At 35.6% G+C, this 19,360-nt stretch overlaps 1 protein-coding gene across 1 annotated transcript in view; it reads right to left on the minus strand.

Annotated features, from left to right (window-relative positions):
• The window catches only part of LOC111414601 (NACHT and WD repeat domain-containing protein 2), a 40,051-nt gene that overhangs the window by 10,325 nt on the left and 10,366 nt on the right, over positions 1-19,360 (minus strand). The window contains exons 2-9 of the mRNA XM_023045993.2: positions 9,463-9,875; positions 9,242-9,409; positions 8,694-8,844; positions 8,436-8,640; positions 8,229-8,384; positions 7,877-8,172; positions 662-896; positions 7-610 (exon numbers count right to left, since the gene is read on the minus strand). Coding sequence (XP_022901761.2) covers positions 7-610; positions 662-896; positions 7,877-8,172; positions 8,229-8,384; positions 8,436-8,640; positions 8,694-8,844; positions 9,242-9,409; positions 9,463-9,875 — 2,228 coding nt within the window. The remainder of the gene's footprint in view (positions 1-6; positions 611-661; positions 897-7,876; positions 8,173-8,228; positions 8,385-8,435; positions 8,641-8,693; positions 8,845-9,241; positions 9,410-9,462; positions 9,876-19,360) is intronic.

Raw genomic sequence — 19,360 nt, forward strand, 5'->3', positions numbered from 1 at the left:
TATTACCGTATGTTGTGTTGCTATGAAAATTTTCATCAAAAGCAAGTAAATCAATCATTTCACTATCAGTAATACCATGTTTCGTGCAAGTAATAATAGCCAACGCGTGTTGGACTTGTATTACACCTAAAATAGCTTCGAGTTCTTCAAGCATTAAAGCCAATTGGTTGTCGACGTTTCCTTTCGGAATAATATCGTGTTCCTTATCGGCCCACCAAGAAGTTTGCCACGCCAAAACTTTCGAGTATAAAGGCAAAGTACATTCCTGAACGGACGTTAAAACGCAATCTTGTATTTTCGAATTGACGCTATGGTTGTACTGCATAACGCTGGACAAAAGGATACCCTTTGCTTCAGTCTCGCCCAGCAGAGGCATTTTAATAAACGATTCACTGTCAACCACTTTAGCAATTTCGCTTTGAATCTGGCAGTCTTCCGTAATGGATAAAATTAACTTAACGTTATCAGGTAATTTTGTTGGTAACCATTCAATCGTTTTCGAACTAAAAGATTTTACTTGGTCGATTCCATCGAGAATAATTACCATTGGTCTTTGAATTCCACTGGTTGTAAGTGCGTTTAATAAAGATTCTTGATAAGATTTAATATTCTAAGAAAATTCAAGGTTATTAAAAAGAATTTTTAATGTAAATATACTTACATGTGAACAATAGCACTTGTGACCATATGTTAATATCGAACACTGATTTGTGATTGAACTAAGCAATTGTTCTACTGTGCTTGATTGTGCGCTGATTCCAATGAATCTTAATATCAAAAATGCTTCTGGTAACCATTGTGTTAAACATTGAGCTATTCTGGCCATTAAAGTTGATTTTCCACAACCTTCTGGGCCATAAATTACTAAAGGAGATGTGCTGCTTCCATTAATATAGCTAATAACAATATATTAGTACTTATCAAATTATGTAATATATAAAGTGTTTTAAAAGTAATATTCCAAAGAATATATCTTTAAATGTAAATGATTTTTTATGTGGCGGTTACGTGAAAAAGATTAAAAAGAAATCAGAATCAATGATAGAAGAAGAAATATTTAATAATAGAAAAGGAAAATGAAAAAAGGATAATTATATGGTTATAAAAGAGTATCTGAACATTATGAATTCTACTATATTGGCAAATTCGTGAATGTGGATAAGTTCTTGACAGAACTGGAGAAGAAAAGAATTAATAAATCGAACAGCATTTCTAATCTAAGCTATATTAAGACATCTTCAATTGTATGTATGAAATACTTACATACAATCAATACTTAGTTTATGTTGTGTTCATAAAAGTTCGTGTTGAATCTATAACATTCCCTACTGGTGTAAACTAAAGTCTATCTTGATCTACCAGTCAGGATCTATTGACAACAGTATCTATTGACCTTACGTCTATTCGATGTATATATTGGAGATCTTTAGTTTTGGTGATGATTGTAAAGAATGATTAAAAAAGTATGAAATGTTCTCGAAGAGAAAATTCGAGGAGGTGATAGATTATATAGATTTGGATGATAATTTGAACGCATATAATTTAGATATATTGCGTAAGATACCTAGATAATAAAAGATGGGCAGAAATATTAGAAACTTCGATACAAATAAATGAATTCTTGAATTCGTGGATAATCTCTCCCGATTACAAGAGGAAGGCTAATTAAATATATATCGAAGTGTGATAAACCAAGATTTGACACCGACGATTTGACCGGTTAGCTATCATTATTTATTACAGCAATCGATACATTATCGTTTACTCACTCTGGGATTTGCCGAGAACATGACTGATGTTCTATATTATTGAAGATAACTGACAATATTCTTTTGGCAATTGAGAAGGGATAAATTATCGCATTTATTCTGTTTAATTTCAGCAAAGTATTCAATGTTCTTAATCATGCCATTCTTTAAGACACTATAGTTCATTGATATAGATTCCTCGGCTACAAGATTGAAATGAAATCTTGATGTGTATGAAGCATATTTCAAATTTTCTTCCCAAATTAATTGAGGAAACGTTTTGACTCTGATGGTGAATAGTCTGAGAATACCTAATGGATTAAATATTTAGCCACATCTTTAAAAATCTTATGTTTGTACTTTATCATTCACATCTTGGCTTAATTTAACTTTCAACTGATCAAACCGTGTGACCAATGAAAAAACCCAGCACCTTCGCTTCTACTAGTTCTTCGCCAACCCATCGATGCATCACAGTGCCGTTAGATTATGTGCATAGTATTCTTGTTATCAGCTGTTGTAACCAAGAGGATTCAATAGAATGGATTCAATAATACATATGATATGAATATTCATATATTCATAATCAGCACACCTATTCACACCTATTCAACCATTTGTATGTTTCCATCTGCTAAAATAACCAAGAAAGGTTTTACTTAACAACAGGTTAAGTGCCCAGTAGTCGTGATAGTCTGTGCCACGAAGTGAAATCAAAGTGTCAAGACATGAGTATACTACCAAATGCAAAATCTTTCATATAATGTGCCATAGACGTTTAGCTCTCTGGTTAGAAGGCTACACAGATTGTATGTCACCGAACTATTATTGGTAACAAAGATGTCATACACACAGAATTTCATGTAAATGAATTTTATGTTCACATATACTGTTGACCTCCACAACGACTGCCATATGTAACGATAATAGGCTGATTATGTTTGAATCCAACGTTTGGTATTTACTCTTCTAGTAAGGGCTTCAAAGAGCCTTATGAACATGATATTGTTCGATTGTGTAAAGTAACGTTCAAAAATTAGTCATCTGATGTCAAAATATTCGAAAAAATTGTGGAAAGAAAATCCGAAATTCTAAATTGTACAAAATTTGGAAAGATGCAAGTGGAAGAAATTAAACAGCATGAAGAATCCTACTTAGGAATTTGAAAAGAAACACGGTATAAAACGGATTTTGAAGAACGGTTAAACAAGACTAAAGTTACGATACTAACAGAACTTCACAACCTTTTCTGAATTAGGTAAAATATCCCTGCATATTTCTACCTTCTGAAACTAGAAAAGTCTTCAATCTATTTCTTTTTCATACGTTCTACTAAAATAAAACTTCCCTCCTCTTTTGTCATCTCCAGATTAATATAATGACTTGTATCCTTGAGTATATTGTTACTTATTTATTGAGTATATATTAAGAGTACATAGTGAGAGAAATCAACAGATTAATTTTTGACCTGAAGAAACCTTACCAATGATACTCTGGATAGGGATTTGGCAAGATCCGATTCCTCTTTTATCCTCGTATTCGAAATATATTTCTCTTTTTTCTTCTTTATCTCAGTAATGTCCTTGATATATCCCTCCATAACAGACCAGCTACTAATACTAAGTCTTTCAATAAACTTCTCAGTATCTGAGCCCTACACTGAATGAGGTGTTAAAATGTGTGGTGAATGAGGTGACTTTTATAAAATCATTTTAATGTATTGTGACAGTTATTGTAGTGTTTATACACTATTTGATGGATTCATAACGATTTTTAGATTGCTCTCAAAATGACAACTATGGATTATTTGTATATAAAAATGTGTAAAGCGACAGGATCTGATAAATCTCCCATTAAAATTTTAACTGGTGAGCGCACAGTGCATGAAAAACTACAGGGTCCTTTTTTAAGTAATGTAGATACATACGGGTGGCTAAATGTATGTTTTATTTTAGTGGCTTTACATTGCATGACCTTTACGTAATATGAAAGATAGTCTTGAGGAAATATCAATCTTGAATGAAACAAATATAGTCGTAATACAATTTGGAAGAGAAGGAGATTACGACGATGGGAAATTTACCGGAAATCCAACTCCGAGTCAATGCGGAAATCATAAATTTAGAAAACCATGAAAACGAAGGATAGGAGGAGGAAGAGAGCGATCATTTAGACTCAGTTAAAACTAGTTAGAAACAGTTACTTGTGCAAATATTTCAGCAAAGTAATCAGTACGTATTAAAAAAAGTAACAAAACACACGGAAATGAAATCCTCTTTTGGTATTTTTTTTCTCCATAGATACGTACTAATGCCTAAGAAGTGCAAGTTTTGGGAAACTTCTTGTGCAATGTGATAATAAGCTTGTTGCAAACTCCTTATCAAGAGATAAATTTGAATTTGTTCTAAAAAACATTGCTGTAGGACAACCTCGACAAGAACGACAAGATTTGGTAAAGTTAGACCTTTGTTTGATAAGCTGAACAAGAACTTTTAAAGTTTTAAAATTTTGAAAACCTTGAAAAATTGACGAATATATGATTTATTCATTAAAGACAAACCAATTTGCTATGGTTATGAACCGTAACTGGATGCAAAAATAAAAATAGGTATTAACTATTAGGTTTTAGACCATCAGTATGTATTGTAGTAGGTAGAGAGATGTTTTAGCTAAATTTAGTCCATATCGGTCCCACTTCAATATAATCTTGAGTATGGAAACATTTGTGAAACCGGAACAATAAAATTGTGTTACGTTGTGATGCTTAGAATCATTTCCTCCTTAGACAAGAAAAGCAATCGCGTTGTAAAATCTGTCATAAAAAACTGTAAAAAGATTTTCGAATGTGACTTGATGTGTAATGCACATCAAATACTTTAAAATGTTTGATTTCTTTGTGATTTGTAACATACTTTTACAATTTTATTGAACTTTTAAATAAAAATTAAAAAAGAATAAGCATTTACGACAGCTTAACTCTGGTTTGAGAAATAGTTTTAAAACGAACATTTCGATAAGTTTGTTTGGATACAAGATCAATTTAACAAAACCAGTATTAGTTGCAGTGCCTCGGTCTCCAGCTACCTTGTCTTTATCAGACATAATCCTTCATTCTATGTTTTGGGTTCAACAGAGGTTTTATTTGCTGGAAACGATTCTCGTAAATTATGGAGTTCTATTAAATCCCTGGGTGTTACTCCTATCAGACGTCCAAACATTTCGGACACTTTGTTATTTTCAATCGACACAGGTTAATTCCTCGGGTGATCGTGATTTGCAGGATTTCTATAACAATCATCGAATGTTGTCTGTCACTACACCTCTAAGTGTTGTCTTGACATCGGAAGAGGAGATTGCTCAGTTAATAATATCCATTAAAACTGACTTAATTGGTAACGATAAAATTAGTAAAAAAATGCTAGTACTATGTTGTCCAACAATTCTTTCTTACCTATGTTACGTCATGAATTTCTGTTTGGAATTTTCCGTGTTTCCTGACCAATGGAAGATTGTTTTGATAATGCCTATCCCAAAAAATAAAAAACCCTTCAGGTTTGAAAGATATTAGGCCCATCAGTATTTTACCCATTCTATCAAAAATCTTAGAAAAGCTTATTACCGCGAGGTTAAGAGCTTATGTCACTGAAAATAATATCTTTCCACCTAAACAGTCTGGGTTCCGCTCTGGCTTCAATTGCATCACTGCACTTCTGGATGTCACTGACGACTTATTGAGGAAAGTAGACGATGGATGTCTCACTGCACTTGTCTTATTGGACTTTTCAAAAGCGTTCGAGACGTTACATCACGAAACTTTGTTTTCGATTTTACATTATATAGGATTATCTGATTCAGCCATCTCTTTGCTCAAATGTTAACTCTGTAGTTGATTTCAGTGCGTGACCCATGATGGTTCATACTCAGCTTTTTTGAATGTTGTGTCGGGTGTACCTCAGGGTTCTGTTCTTGGGCCTTTATTGTACCTGATTTATACGTTTCAGCTTTGCTCCTGCTTAAAATATTGTGATTATCATATGTACGCTGACGATACTCAAATATATTATAGCTTTAAATCTGATGAAGTGAATATCGCAGTGGATAGGATAAATACTGACTTGGACAATTTAGCAGTTTATGCTTCTCGGCTCAGTCTAACGGTTAACCCTTCCAAATTCTCAGTGGTTATTTTTGGGCCCAGCGGTGATAGATTGATGGATGACTTACCTTTGTCAAACAATTTTCATCTGGTTCTGCAAGGCGCTAGATTACCAACTTCCTCTGAAACTCGCAATCTTGGTGTTATTATGGACTCTCGTCTGAAGTTCAAACAACATATTAGTAGGCTTGTTAACTCGGCATCATCCACTTTGAAGCAATCGACATATGCTACACCGCCGACTTAGAGCTCACTTATGTGAAGCACTAGTGCTCTCTGTTTTCAATTTTGGGGATGCACTTTACAATTCATGTATCGATGCTGATGATATTCGCCGAATTCAGCGGGTTCAAAATGCGTGTCTTCGTTTCATATTTGGCATAAGAAGGTACGAGAGAATATCGTATACTTTGGGGTACATTCTGCATGTTTATGTTAATCTCGTCCTTATCTTTATAATAAAATTACGTTTAGAACCGATGTCCACAACCTAAACATTAGACACAGACATACTTTAACGATACCTAAACATCGTTTAGAAATTTTTAAAAGATCCTACTCTTATGTTGTGTCTAGTGTTTATAATTCAATCCCAAATGAAATTAAGTTTTTGAATGAGCAGAGTTGTCATAAACAACAATTATTTTGTTTTTTCTTTTCAATAATACCTAGTTTTTGGCTTTGTATTTCATTTGATTTTTTTTATTCATTACACATTCACTATTTGTTTTTCTCTCGTTAAAAAGGATCGATAAAAACAATGGTAAGACTGACTCGACCCTTTTTGGTTCAGAATTTATTCTGTAATTCCTTTTAATTTTTATTATTGTTGCCAATGTTATAATATTTAGTTTTGTTTTTATTATTGTAGTTTTCTCTCAGTCAATAAATATGTATTATTGAATACGAGCCATCATAACAGAATACATGGTAGCTTGTGTTAGCTGTTTTTGAGTGTATGGTATTTGCTCCAGCGCCTCGGCCGCAAGCGACTTCTGCTTTATCAGGTGAAATCTAAGTGATAATGCACATCGCATTTTAATTTTATCTTTTGGAATTAATCCCTCTCTTCTTGTATCAACGTGTCTAATCAGCAAACCAAATCATTTACTACAGCTGAACTATCTGGTTTGAGAAATAGTTCCAAAATGAAAATTTCGATAAGTTTGTCTGGATACAAGATCAATTTAACAGTACTGGTATTAGTTGTAGCGCCTCGGCCTCAAGCTACCTTGTTTTTATCAGACATAATCCTTCATTCTATGTTTTGGGTTTAACCGCGGTGGATTGAATACGAGCCATCATAATACAATACATGGCAGCTTGTGTTAGCTGTTTTTGGTTGTATGTGGTATTTGTCCCAGCGACCGCAAGCGACTTCGCGTTTATCAGGCGAAATCTAAGTGATAATGCTCATCGAATTTTAATTTTAACTTTTGGAATTAATCCTTCTCTTCTTGTATCAACGTGTCTAATCAGTAAACCAATCGCTTTACGAAGCATTTTAAATTTCCAGGTGATCACTACAACACGTTATGTTACGCATTGTGATCGTTTGAATTTCCATTTATTTGTAATGTTTGTAATGCTTTATAAGCGTACTAAGTAGAGGTCGCTATTTTAGTTTATTGACGTTTGAAGTTTGCTAAAGGACCATGGCGTCCATTAGGATGCTAAACAAGTAGAAGAGTGATTTAGGTAGAGGGAGCTTTAATGAAGTTAGTAACCTCATTAAAAGACTTTAATAATCCAATTCCGTTATGCGACAAACAAAGTGCAGCCCTACAAAACTTTGTGTAATGGAAATTAAAAATTCGATGTTTTAAAAAGGAACGTTCAATCGCTTGTTACACGAAAAGTGCTTGAATAACAATGCTAATTAGTGTTGGTTTAATAAGTCGAATTTTGGAATATTAGTTTTAAAACACCCCATAATATCGTTTAGTTTGGAAGAAATTAAAAATTACGAAACCTTTTAATTTCAGCAATGGTTTTTTCCCTGTTAACACTACATTGTGCGGCTTTTTGACAAAATCCAGTTTGCTGATTTAACTCTTCAAATAACGCAGCTTCAATACCGTAACAAGGTTTAAGTACGGTTTTCGATTGATGTTCCTCAATTATAGCATTAACCATTTCGGTTAAGTGCTTTTTAAGGTGATAAATTATCTGGCTAATATACTGTTCGTGTTCGGGAATATCCGTATTCAGTCCACCCTCAACGAACTTAACTGGAATGCGTACTATGTGCTTTTCAGCTAATTGATTCTAAAAAAAATATAATTAAAACGACTCAATAATAATACGATTAAATAATTAATTACTCTTAAGTCTCTTTGTAAAGTATTTAGCCTTCGGTGCAATTCAGTTTCACCAGGGCTTAGATTTTCCGGGGTTTTCTCACCGGGAGTATACACCCTGTTTATCCAAACGCACCGTTTGGCTAATTCTTGACTCATAAATACGGTATTATGTACTTCCTAAAAGAGAATATTTTCAAATATTTAAAACAAAAATTAGTTTATAATTACTTGTTCAACGACCGTTGTAAGATAAGTATCTCTTAATTCTTGAGAAAAAACGTTAACTAAAACTTCCAGCATTTTATCGATTTCTATTCGCCACTCTTCTAACCCTCGCTCTTGATCCTCGGATGTTTCTTTAAATCCCGGTATATGAGATGAAATCGGCTGAAGTCTGTAACACGGTGGTTGTGCTGCGCTATCGAGATGATACCTAAACATTAAAACGATAAATTAGTAAAATATAAGGGAAGTTTTGAATATTACCATTTACTAAGTAATGTTTGGGCGGATTGGCTGCCGGCGCTATCCATTGCCATTTGAAAATCGGCGCTTTCTATCGTTATCGGTAACAAAGGAGTTCCTAAAGAATTGTTAAGAAATAATACCGGAATGATGTATGCAATTTCCATTTGACCTGAAAATATATTAATATTTAAAGTATTATAGATTTCGATCCAGGTGTAAACAAAAATAAATTGAAAATTTTATAAATTGACTCTAGTTGGAACATTGCCATGTCGCGCACTTGTTGGTCAATGTAACTTTACGGTCTATAGAATCGAAGTAATATATCATTTTGTAAATAGCTCCGGTGACGACGAAATCTCTTGAAAACCAGTTGGGTTTGACTTTTTTGATTAGTAACTTCTAGAATATTGCGGTTTCTAGAAAACACGATTCATAGTTAGTGATGACACTTTACATCAAAGTCCTTTTGGCAACGCGTTCAGTTTTTAGTAAAATAAATTAGGATAACTCATTGGGTTGGAATTTGCAAATTTATTATTACAAAATTACGCTTTCTAACTTACGTGCTAATTCTCCTATACACAACTCGGGAAATTCATGATCTTGTTGTTTCTCTAACAAAGTCTTCCAGTGTAAATCCACTATATGAAGCTCGTAACCCTTCGACCTGCACAGTTCTCGTAGTTCCGGATAAACCACGTTGTGTAAAGCCCCTTTTTCCACACAGCAATCTATAAAAATATTTTTTTTGTATTTAAAAATACATTTTTTATTAATGAGAAACCTTGAGAATCTGCAGCACAAACGTAGATAACAATTTTTCTAGTGCGAGCGGCGGTTTTCGATTGCGCCACCCTGCCCATAATCAAATTTTGTAATTGCTCACTTAAATTGGCCACTTCGCTCGGAACGGTTCCGGCTATAACTTTATCAAAATCCTTTGGACTGTGAGCTCCGGGTGGAGAACTCAACGACATTGAATCCGAGATGCTCGAAGTGGCCACTGTTTTTAACATTTTCGACATGTTCGCTTTTTTATCCGTTGGAGGGACATCCATTGCACCCGTCATCGATTGAAGGGGTGTGTGACCTGCTGTGGATGGCTCCAAAATCACCCCGGGATGAGTTGTTACGTGATTTAACAGGACTTGTTGTTTTTCCGATGGAAGGGATGTACGAACATGATAACCTTCCGATCTAGAAAAAAATTAAAATATTATAAATTGAACAGATAAAATTAAATTTTCAATTCCTTTAATATATAAATTTATTATTATTATTTGTTTATATAAAGGATATGAAGCCCTACTCGGTCTCACATCACTTCATTTATATATACAAAAGAAGGCAGCTCTAAGTGCCTTATCATTGAAAATTTGTTCTTCATTCGAGTTTATGCAGGGTTACCTCACAGGATACCTCAAAATCCTCAAAGACTCATATCTAAACTACTTGATTGAAATTAAAACGGACCACATATCGACTGAATATAATTTTGACAAGCTGTATAAAGTCATATTTAGAAGCAGAGATAATTGAACAAAGGTTGAGCCTCAACTAAAAACGGTGAGCCTGGTACACCGATACTTTAAAGACAGTTGGATCCAGAGTGAGTCTGGGCATTAGTGAATCAAATTGCCGCATTAAATTGCTCCTCAGCTCGGATATAACGATTTTTCATGCTGAAGTTCTTGCTATAAACTTCTGCACTGTCTTGAACCTAGAAAAGGGACAGAAAGGTGCATCAATAAATATTTTCACGGACAGTGAAACGGACGTGTGAATCCGCACTGATCAGAGAATGTACTGGCAACCTGAAAGAACTCGTTAGGGGTAATGATATCATTGTATGGTGGGCTCCAGATCACAACAAAATGCATTCAATAGACGGCAAGCGGAGCCCTTTATTGAACCTCAACCCTGTTGTGGACTACAGAAAAGCCATTTAAAACAAGTAATCAATAGTTGAGAGGTCTTAAAGGTAGCCTTACGCTAGAAAGAACTTCCAGGTCACAGACAGGCGAAGAATAAGATAACTCCGTCGCAAAGCAAAATCAAAGACGTTCTATTCCTGATCGGCCATACGCCCCCAAAATACCACCTCTTCCATATTGGACAAGCTGAGGATCAAAATTGTCGACTTTGTAACGACGAGCCAAAAAAGGCTGTAATTATTGTATTTTAATATCAACACCCAATTTTCCATATACAAGTGGGACATATTTAAACATTCTAAACAATAATGTGGTTCTTCATGGCACTGTAGACAGAAATTTTACTTCCTGTCTGTCCTCTTAGGATTGTTAAACGTTAAAACACTCAATCCAGATGTATAAACATATGTTCAATGATTTCAAAAATTATAATGTGGCGTTGCACATATTCCCTGCCATATTTCAATTTCTTTTAATTGACAGTGGAATCGGTAAGTGCGTTACAAGTATTTTCCTTCCCAAAAGTAACAAATTCGCAAATTAAATTTCAAAATTATTTTCTTTTAATAAATTTAATAAATCAACGTCAATATGATAGAAAATTCTAATCAAAATGGCGATTCATCTTCAAATTCTAACGATAATATGGCACATTTGAATTCAATTAAATTGCCACCCTTTTGGGCATCAAAACCTGAAATTTGGTTCACTCAAATTGAATCCCAATTTTGTATTTCTCGAATAACAAATGATAAGTCCAAGTATCATTTGGTGGTTGCAAATTTGCCCTTTGATATCAGCTGTGTTTGGTACACTTGCTATAAATACTCCTAGTGTAGCAAGTGTAGTGCAGTTGACAACTCTCAGTTTTCAACACATTTTCAAAGTGCATAAGTGTAACAATTTTAGGTGTTTGGTAAACCGTATTATTATGACAGTTATAGGTTATGTAATCTTTATTATTTCTGTAGGAAGTTGAATAATTTATTATTGATCAAAGATTCAAGATGAATAAATCAAAAAAGGAAATGTTGCCTGTAGTGACCCTATTAGAGTCTGACACCGAAAGTGAAGACAATGATATGATTTTTGAAGAATTGGACAGCGATGATGAAGAAAATGTATTTTTACTTTTAAGTAAAAAAGATAAAAGAACTTGCATCGATAAATACTTTGAGGATGTAGTTCCCAAATATTCTGATGTACAGTTTAAAAAGCATTTTAGAATATCTAGGGAGTTGTTTATGTTAACTATTTAAACACACTCCTCTGAATGGCTAAACAACTCTTTATTATCCAACGGTTACACTTAATCCAACGTTTTTTTAAACTACTCTACTCTAAACCTTATGACTACATATGTGCCAGTTTTTAAATATACACACCACAAGAACCTCCCCACGCCATCTATCGTACAAAAACCGCACCACACATAAAAGAACGCTAACACTCGGCCACCCTGATGTTAATCGCGCACCCGCGCGATGTTATACTTCATAATCATTTAAATATGTGGGTTTTCTTCGTATTCGTCGAGTTGTAGATTCCTCTCCGATTTCTATCTTTGAAGCACTGCGACAAGGCGGATCGTCTTGCTCCTTCTCACTCTCATCTGAGGGTGATTCTTCCTCGGTTTCATCATCCGACTCCTCATGATTTTGGTATATTTTTAATTGCGATACATGGGCAGTTGTGGCAAACTTTCGCTGGTCTTCTACGTCCAAGGTTGCCACTCGATATGTGTCGCTTGGCAGTACGGCGATCACTTCTAACGGCCCTCGGTACTTATCTTGTAGCTTTGTCGGTTCGCCATCTCCCGGCTTCGCGACACGCTTCATAAATACTATGTCACCAACGTTAAATTTTAAACCTGAATATCTTTTTCGGTCATATCGTTCTTTATATCGAATTTGTTCTTTTTCGATCACATCGCGCACTTCACGTTGTACAGTTTCAGATGGTATCCACTCGTTCTGCGCGTCTTTAGCTAATGTTTTTAATTTAGCGGATCCAAATTTTGGCAAATACCCGTAAAGTACTTCGTACGGCGTCTTACCAGTGGTTTTGTTTACCGCAAGATTTAAATTCTGCTCTATTTGAATTAGATTCGTATCCCATCGGTCCTCTTCTTCTTTTTCAGTCATTAAACACGGAATTAATGTTCGGTTTACTCGTTCCACTTGACCGTTCGCACTTGGCCATTGAGACGAATTTAGCGTTTGTTTAATACCACACTCCGTCATGAATTTCCGAAAATTGTCCGATGTAAAACTTGTTCCCCGGTCACAGATAATTTGATCTGGAATCCCGAATTGATCAATGAACTTTTTCAATACACGAATTGTCGAAACAGTCTTTGTATCACGAACCGCATACAACTTAACAAACTTAGTCAACGCGTCCACGACCACCAGTATGTGTACATTTCCCTTCTTGCTACGAATTAATGGTCCTAGGTGATCAATGTGAATGCGTCCAAACGGACGCTGAGATACAGGTATTGGATGTAGTTCTCCCGGTTTCTTCCCACTTGGAATCTTTGATAACAAACATTCAACACAAGCTCGAATATGACGTTTCACGTATGATCTCATGCCTCCAAACCAATAATACTTTTGAATGCTCGCCATCGTTCTATCCACTCCGAAATGTCCTTGTCCATCATGGTGTTGTACCACAATACTTTTCCGGACACTTTTCGGTACAACGTAGAGTTTTCTCTCTATTTTTCCCACCTTCACGTTTCGTACTAATCTAGAGTTATCAATCTCATACAATTTTACTTCTTCTTCTTCTTGTCGTATACGTTTAGGCTTTTTAAGAAGTTCAATTATTCTTTTCAGTTTCGGATCACTGTATTGTATCAATAAAACATAATCTTCTCGACTCAAAACATTAAGTACGTCCAGTCTATCATAAATATCTATCAGTGTTTCTGATGCTTTTTCAACCGGCGCCCTTGAGAGTGCGTCCACATGCGACATTCTTTCACCAGGTCGATATTTGAGCTCAAGGTCGTACTCCTGAAGCAACCCAAACCAACGGGCAATTTGTGGATCTTGACTCTTTTTCACGTTAAGGTATACAATCGCTTGGCAATCGGTAAACACCGTAAAAGGAATACCAATCAATAGATTACGCAATCTATCCACGCAAACCACCACCGCCATTAACTCCAATTTAGTAGAATGGTATTTTTGCTCCACTTCAGAGGTCTTACGGCTTACGTAATAGATCGGATGTAGCTTTCCGTCCTCTTGCTCTTGAAGAAGAACTCCAGCCAGACCAAGTGCACTGGCGTCGGTGTGTAATTCTGTTCGATTTGCATTTACTCTGTACAGCTTTAGGACTGGTTCACTAATTAACGCCTGTTTCAAATCACAAAATGACTTCTCCTGTTCATCATTCCACTGAAAAACAGTACTTTTCTTTGTCAAATCACTCAGCGGTCTTGCTCTCACTGAATAATTGTTCACAAAACGACGGAAGAACGACGTAAGCCCCAGAAACCTACGGACATCGTGTACACTGATGGGACGAGGAAATTCCTTTACCGCCTTTACTTTGTTTTCACTAGGTCGTAATCCCTCACTGGACAGGATGAATCCCAAATACTCCACTCTTTTCCTACCAAATTCACATTTCGATATTTTCAACGTTAACCCCGCTCCCCGAAGTTTATCAAACACTAATTTCAATCTCTCAAACATCTGTTCCCAATCGTACGCAGGTATGATTATGTCGTCTAAGTACGACATCGCCACTCGATTTCGCAGCGGTCCCAACACTTTATTCATCAATCGGGAAAACTCGTACGGTCCGTTCGTCAAACCAAATATCATTCGTTCGAACTGACCAGTACAATCCGGTGTGATAAACGCAGTTTTCGGTTTTGCTGCTTCACTAAGGGGTAGTTGCAGATAGCCCTGTGCCAGATCCAACGTCGTAAATAATTTGGCATTCTGTAAATTTTCTAAATGTTCGTCCAAACTGGCTATCGGAAAGTTTTTCTTTATCGTCTGTTGGTTCAACCTCCGATAATCCACCACTAGACGCGGTTCACCCGTTTTCTTTTTAACTAATAAGACCGGACTCGCGTAAGGAGAATCGGTCTCCGTCACGATTCCATTTATTTTCCATTCATTTACAATATCTGCGATAGTTTTCCTCTCGTCAATGTTTGCGCGATATGGTTTCGATCTTACCGGCACCCCCGAATCGTCAATATCCACAGTAATCGCATTTGTGCATCCTAGTTCCGACACATTCAACGCAAAACAGTCACGATATTCGTTGCACAAATCCACCAATTTGTCAATCACTTCGTCCTTTGTTTCACTGTCTACCCGGAGCATATCCACTGTTATGGGTTCCTTCGACGGTATTTGTTCCGAAATAGTGTTTATATCACGCACAATCCCAACCACGTCGTCCTTCATAAATTGTTTCGGATTCTCACTTTTGTTTTTCATTGGTACAAGTACATCAATGTTCGCTACCTTTGCTTTGATTAGCTGCATTGAATTGTTAGACACAATAACGTCCTCAGCAGCCACCACACATTCGCGTCGCGATCGATCAAGTTCGCTGATTTCACTAAACGGCAACGAATCATCCCAACCAAACACGAGACTGTCTTTAATTCGAGCGTAAGCTAACTCCGGAGCTTCCGTAAAAGATCGACCAATTATCACCGGCACGGATTGAGCGTTCTCTGGAACCACAAAAATGTCCACGTTATTTACGAACACTTCGTCCACCATTACCCGTGCGATTATCTTCTCGCTGCACTTTACTGGTTTTCCCTCTCCGAATCCCGTAAGCTCAATATTTGTTTTCTGCCGATTTTTCTCATCAACCAAGTGAGCTTGAATTGTACAAACGGCGCTCCCTGGATCGACTAAGGCCACATACTTTTTCTCGTTCAATAGGATTCGCTTAAAGTACTTTTCAATACCGCTATTGTATGTCGTTGTTGTATCTTCTATTACACGAACATCCCTTCTATCACTATCTTCTTTTCTCCATCTGCAATCTTTACGTTGATGCCCTGGTTTGTTGCACAAAAAGCATACTGCTTCTCGTTTTAGACATTGTGATGCCATATGTCCCAACCCTCCACATCGGAAACATTTTATACCTTCTGACTTGTTTCTACGTTGATCTTGCTCACCTTCGTTTTCCCCTACGCTTTTCCGCAACATTGTACCTTGTGATTTTGTATTTTTATTTCCTGTGGTTGATTCTCTTTTTTCGTGAACTTCCTTTCTCTTTTCAATTAATCGTTCACTATTTACGATATCCTGGTACAATTCATCTAAATCGCCGTAAGACTTAACGCATAAATTACCGGCAATCACTCTCGAATAAAGACCTCGTAAGATCTCCTCTTTTATCTCGTTATTGTTTAATTGTAATGCTCTGCATAATTTATATTTATCATGATAATACGACATCACGGACTCGTTTTGTTTTTGAATTCGTTTTCGCATACGGTCCCATTTTTCTCCCGTACTAGTAGTTTCGATGAACGTTTTCTCAAATTTTACCCTGAAGTCATCCCAATTTCGGATATCGCTGCTTCGTGCGTTATACCAATCGCGTGCAGGTCCTACGAGATGGTTTCTCGCCGTTTCGATTTTAATACATTCCGGCCACTTATACATCGAAGCACTATTTTCGATACCTTGTATCCATTCTGCGGCGCACAACAAATCAACATCTCCATCGAACGTTGAAATGGTTTTGTTTAAGTCAGGCATTATTTGGAATTGCTCTGGTTTACTACTTGCAAGTTCGGCTTTTCTGGTATTAGTCTCGGCTCGCATTTCTCGCAAACATTCGGTCAGTGCGATCAACACGTTCTGCATATTTCCGCCGTCTATTCCAGTTGAATTTTCCGCCATGGTCGATGTTCCTGCTTCGTTTAAATTGAAACAAAAGCCCCCTGTTTCTGCTTTATTCGGTTCGGTGTTGTTTGACGGCAACTCACTATGTGGATCACTCATAAGTCCAGTATAATCTTAGACGTGGAATCTGTCCAGCGAAAATCACTTCACGGTAGATCCAGACGTTTGGGCACTTCACTTCACAGTAGGTCCAGACTTTTGGGCACTTCACAGTAGATCCAGACTTTTGTGCACTTAACTTCACAGTAGGTCCAGACTTTTGTGCACTTAACTTCACAGTAGGTCCAGACTTTTGTGCACTTCACTTCACAGTAGGTCCAGACTTTTGGGCACTTCACAGTAGATCCAGACTTTTGGGCACTTCACAGTAGGTCCAGATTTTTTGGGCACTTCACAGTAGGTCCAGACTTTTGGGCACTTCACAGTAGATCCAGACTTTTGTACACTTCACAGTAGAACTTATCCCTATCCCACTTCTGATATGTTAACTATTTAAACACACTCCTCTGAATGGCTAAACAACTCTTTATTATCCAACGGTTACACTTAATCCAACGGTTTTTTAAACTACTCTACTCTAAACCTTATGACTACATATGTGCCAGTTTTTAAATATACACACCACAAGAACCTCCCCACGCCATCTATCGTACAAAAACCGCACCACACATAAAAGAACGCTAACATTTGAAAGTTTATCCAGTCGTTTTGAAGTAACAGAATTACAATATTTTATTTTATTTTAAATAAATCTAACTTTGACACTTTCAAAAAACTAAATACGTCTTAAAGGTTATGTCGACTTACACTACACTTCCTACACTTGCCGGCGAGTCGGTGTGAAAAGTGTCTGTACTTTTAAAACTCAATCGCTTACCAAACGCGGCGGCACTATCTACATTTGTTTGCACCAGTCTACCAAACACTATTTTTAAGAAAAAGTGTGCACTGGTGTACGTTAGTGCAATATACCAAACAAAGCTATCGTTTCTAATATTTTTGACATTATGCCTTCACCTCCTGATAAAGATATGTATAATACAATTAAAACTGCTTTAATTTCTCGACTATCATTCAGTGAAGAAAAAAAAACCTGATGAACTGTTGTCGTTGAACCGTTGGCGGAACACAGATGGTTAGTCATGATCTCCTGTTAAAATTGTGGAAGCGCAGGTTGCCAGATTCCATCTCTGTAGCACTTCTTGCATCCGGAAAAGAAAATATTGATGATCTTTTACAAATTGCAGATAAAGACTGGGATTCCTTCCATTAACTTGCTGCTCATAATAATATTTCCAACATTAATCAAAATTCGGATGTTTCGACAGGTCAATTGAATCAACAAAATAATTTATCTTTGATAAAAGCAATTAGTGATCTAAACATTTCTTGTCAATCACTGATTACAAATATTTCTCAAAAACAAGCAATTATAGAAACCCAAATTACCAACATTCAAATACAAATTAAAGATAGAAACAATGATAGACCACATTGTGGACCACATATTAGTTGTCAAAATTGTCAACAAAGATATAGATCGCGTTCTAACTCTAGAAATCGTACAAATGAAGATCAATCTTCTTCTTCTTCACTTTGTTATTACCACTACAGATTCAAAGATAAAGCGTTGAAATGTCAAGGTCCTTGGTGCGGCTCTTATTAAAATTTTAATAACCAAAATTTAAACACCAAATTCTCAAAAAACACATAAAGGTTTCAACATTTTATAATTGAAAATTTAATAACAATAATTCACAAAATAATAACTCACGTTTATTTCTTTTTGATCACTACAATAAATTACATTCTTTAATTGATACAGGAGACAAGTTTTCACCAAATCATTATGAAATTCTCAGCAAATGTTATACCAATTATAAGATTTAATGAAGAATTCAAGAATTTTTAATGAAGATTACACACCGGTGTTAACAATGATGCAAAGTATGGGTATTACTTTTGGTACCGATATTTTTGCATACGTGTAAGCCAGAAATCCGAAAAGGCTGGAACTTGCCGAACAGTGAGAATCAGGTGCCGCTAAACTGGCGAAAACAGAGAAAAAATAAATTAGATGTACAAGACCAGGTTTTCTATGATGAAGATATTATACGGCCCTGGAGTTGCTGACTAAAGGTAAATCACGATTTTAATTTTAATTTTAATTATTTCAATTTTTTTTTTATTTATTAAGGGGATAAATCCCCTTAATACTAGTACTTCTATTTGATGTTCACATTTGATGAAATGGTTCACATGATTACACTAAATCCTAATGGACCGATTTAGGCTTATTTTGTCCATAAGTAGATTCTCTGTACCCGGAACTGCAATTCATATTAATATAAATTTAAGCGGATTATACCAATCCATCCCTTTCATAACACTGGAAGAGGAGCTATCGTGTGAACGAAGCAGCAACATATTTTTTAATGCCATTAAAAATCGTTTAATTAGTAATTAATTTATTAAATAAAGTATTGTTTCTATTTGAAAGATATTTGAAAGCTATTTCAAATACGATTGAAAAATATATAAAAACATAACTCTTGTAAAATAATTTCTTTTCAGCTAAAAAATTCGTAAAAATTCTAAACGTAAAAGACATTTTCTCATTTCTCAGGAAAAACAATTATTTGCAATCAACATAAAAAAATCATAATAATCGTAGTTTTAATAAATTCTTATCAAATTATCAGTATTTGCAATACAAATTATAAGCTTTCCAATAAATATAACGAATTTTCAAAATATCTTTTAGTTTTGAGATATTAATTTTTAAGCATAAGGCATTTTCTCATTTTTGGAGATGCTCAATTACACTGACAGAACAAAA

The sequence above is a fragment of the Onthophagus taurus genome, chromosome 7 (genome assembly GCF_036711975.1).
Source record: "Onthophagus taurus isolate NC chromosome 7, IU_Otau_3.0, whole genome shotgun sequence".
NCBI classification, from domain to species: domain Eukaryota; kingdom Metazoa; phylum Arthropoda; class Insecta; order Coleoptera; family Scarabaeidae; genus Onthophagus; species Onthophagus taurus.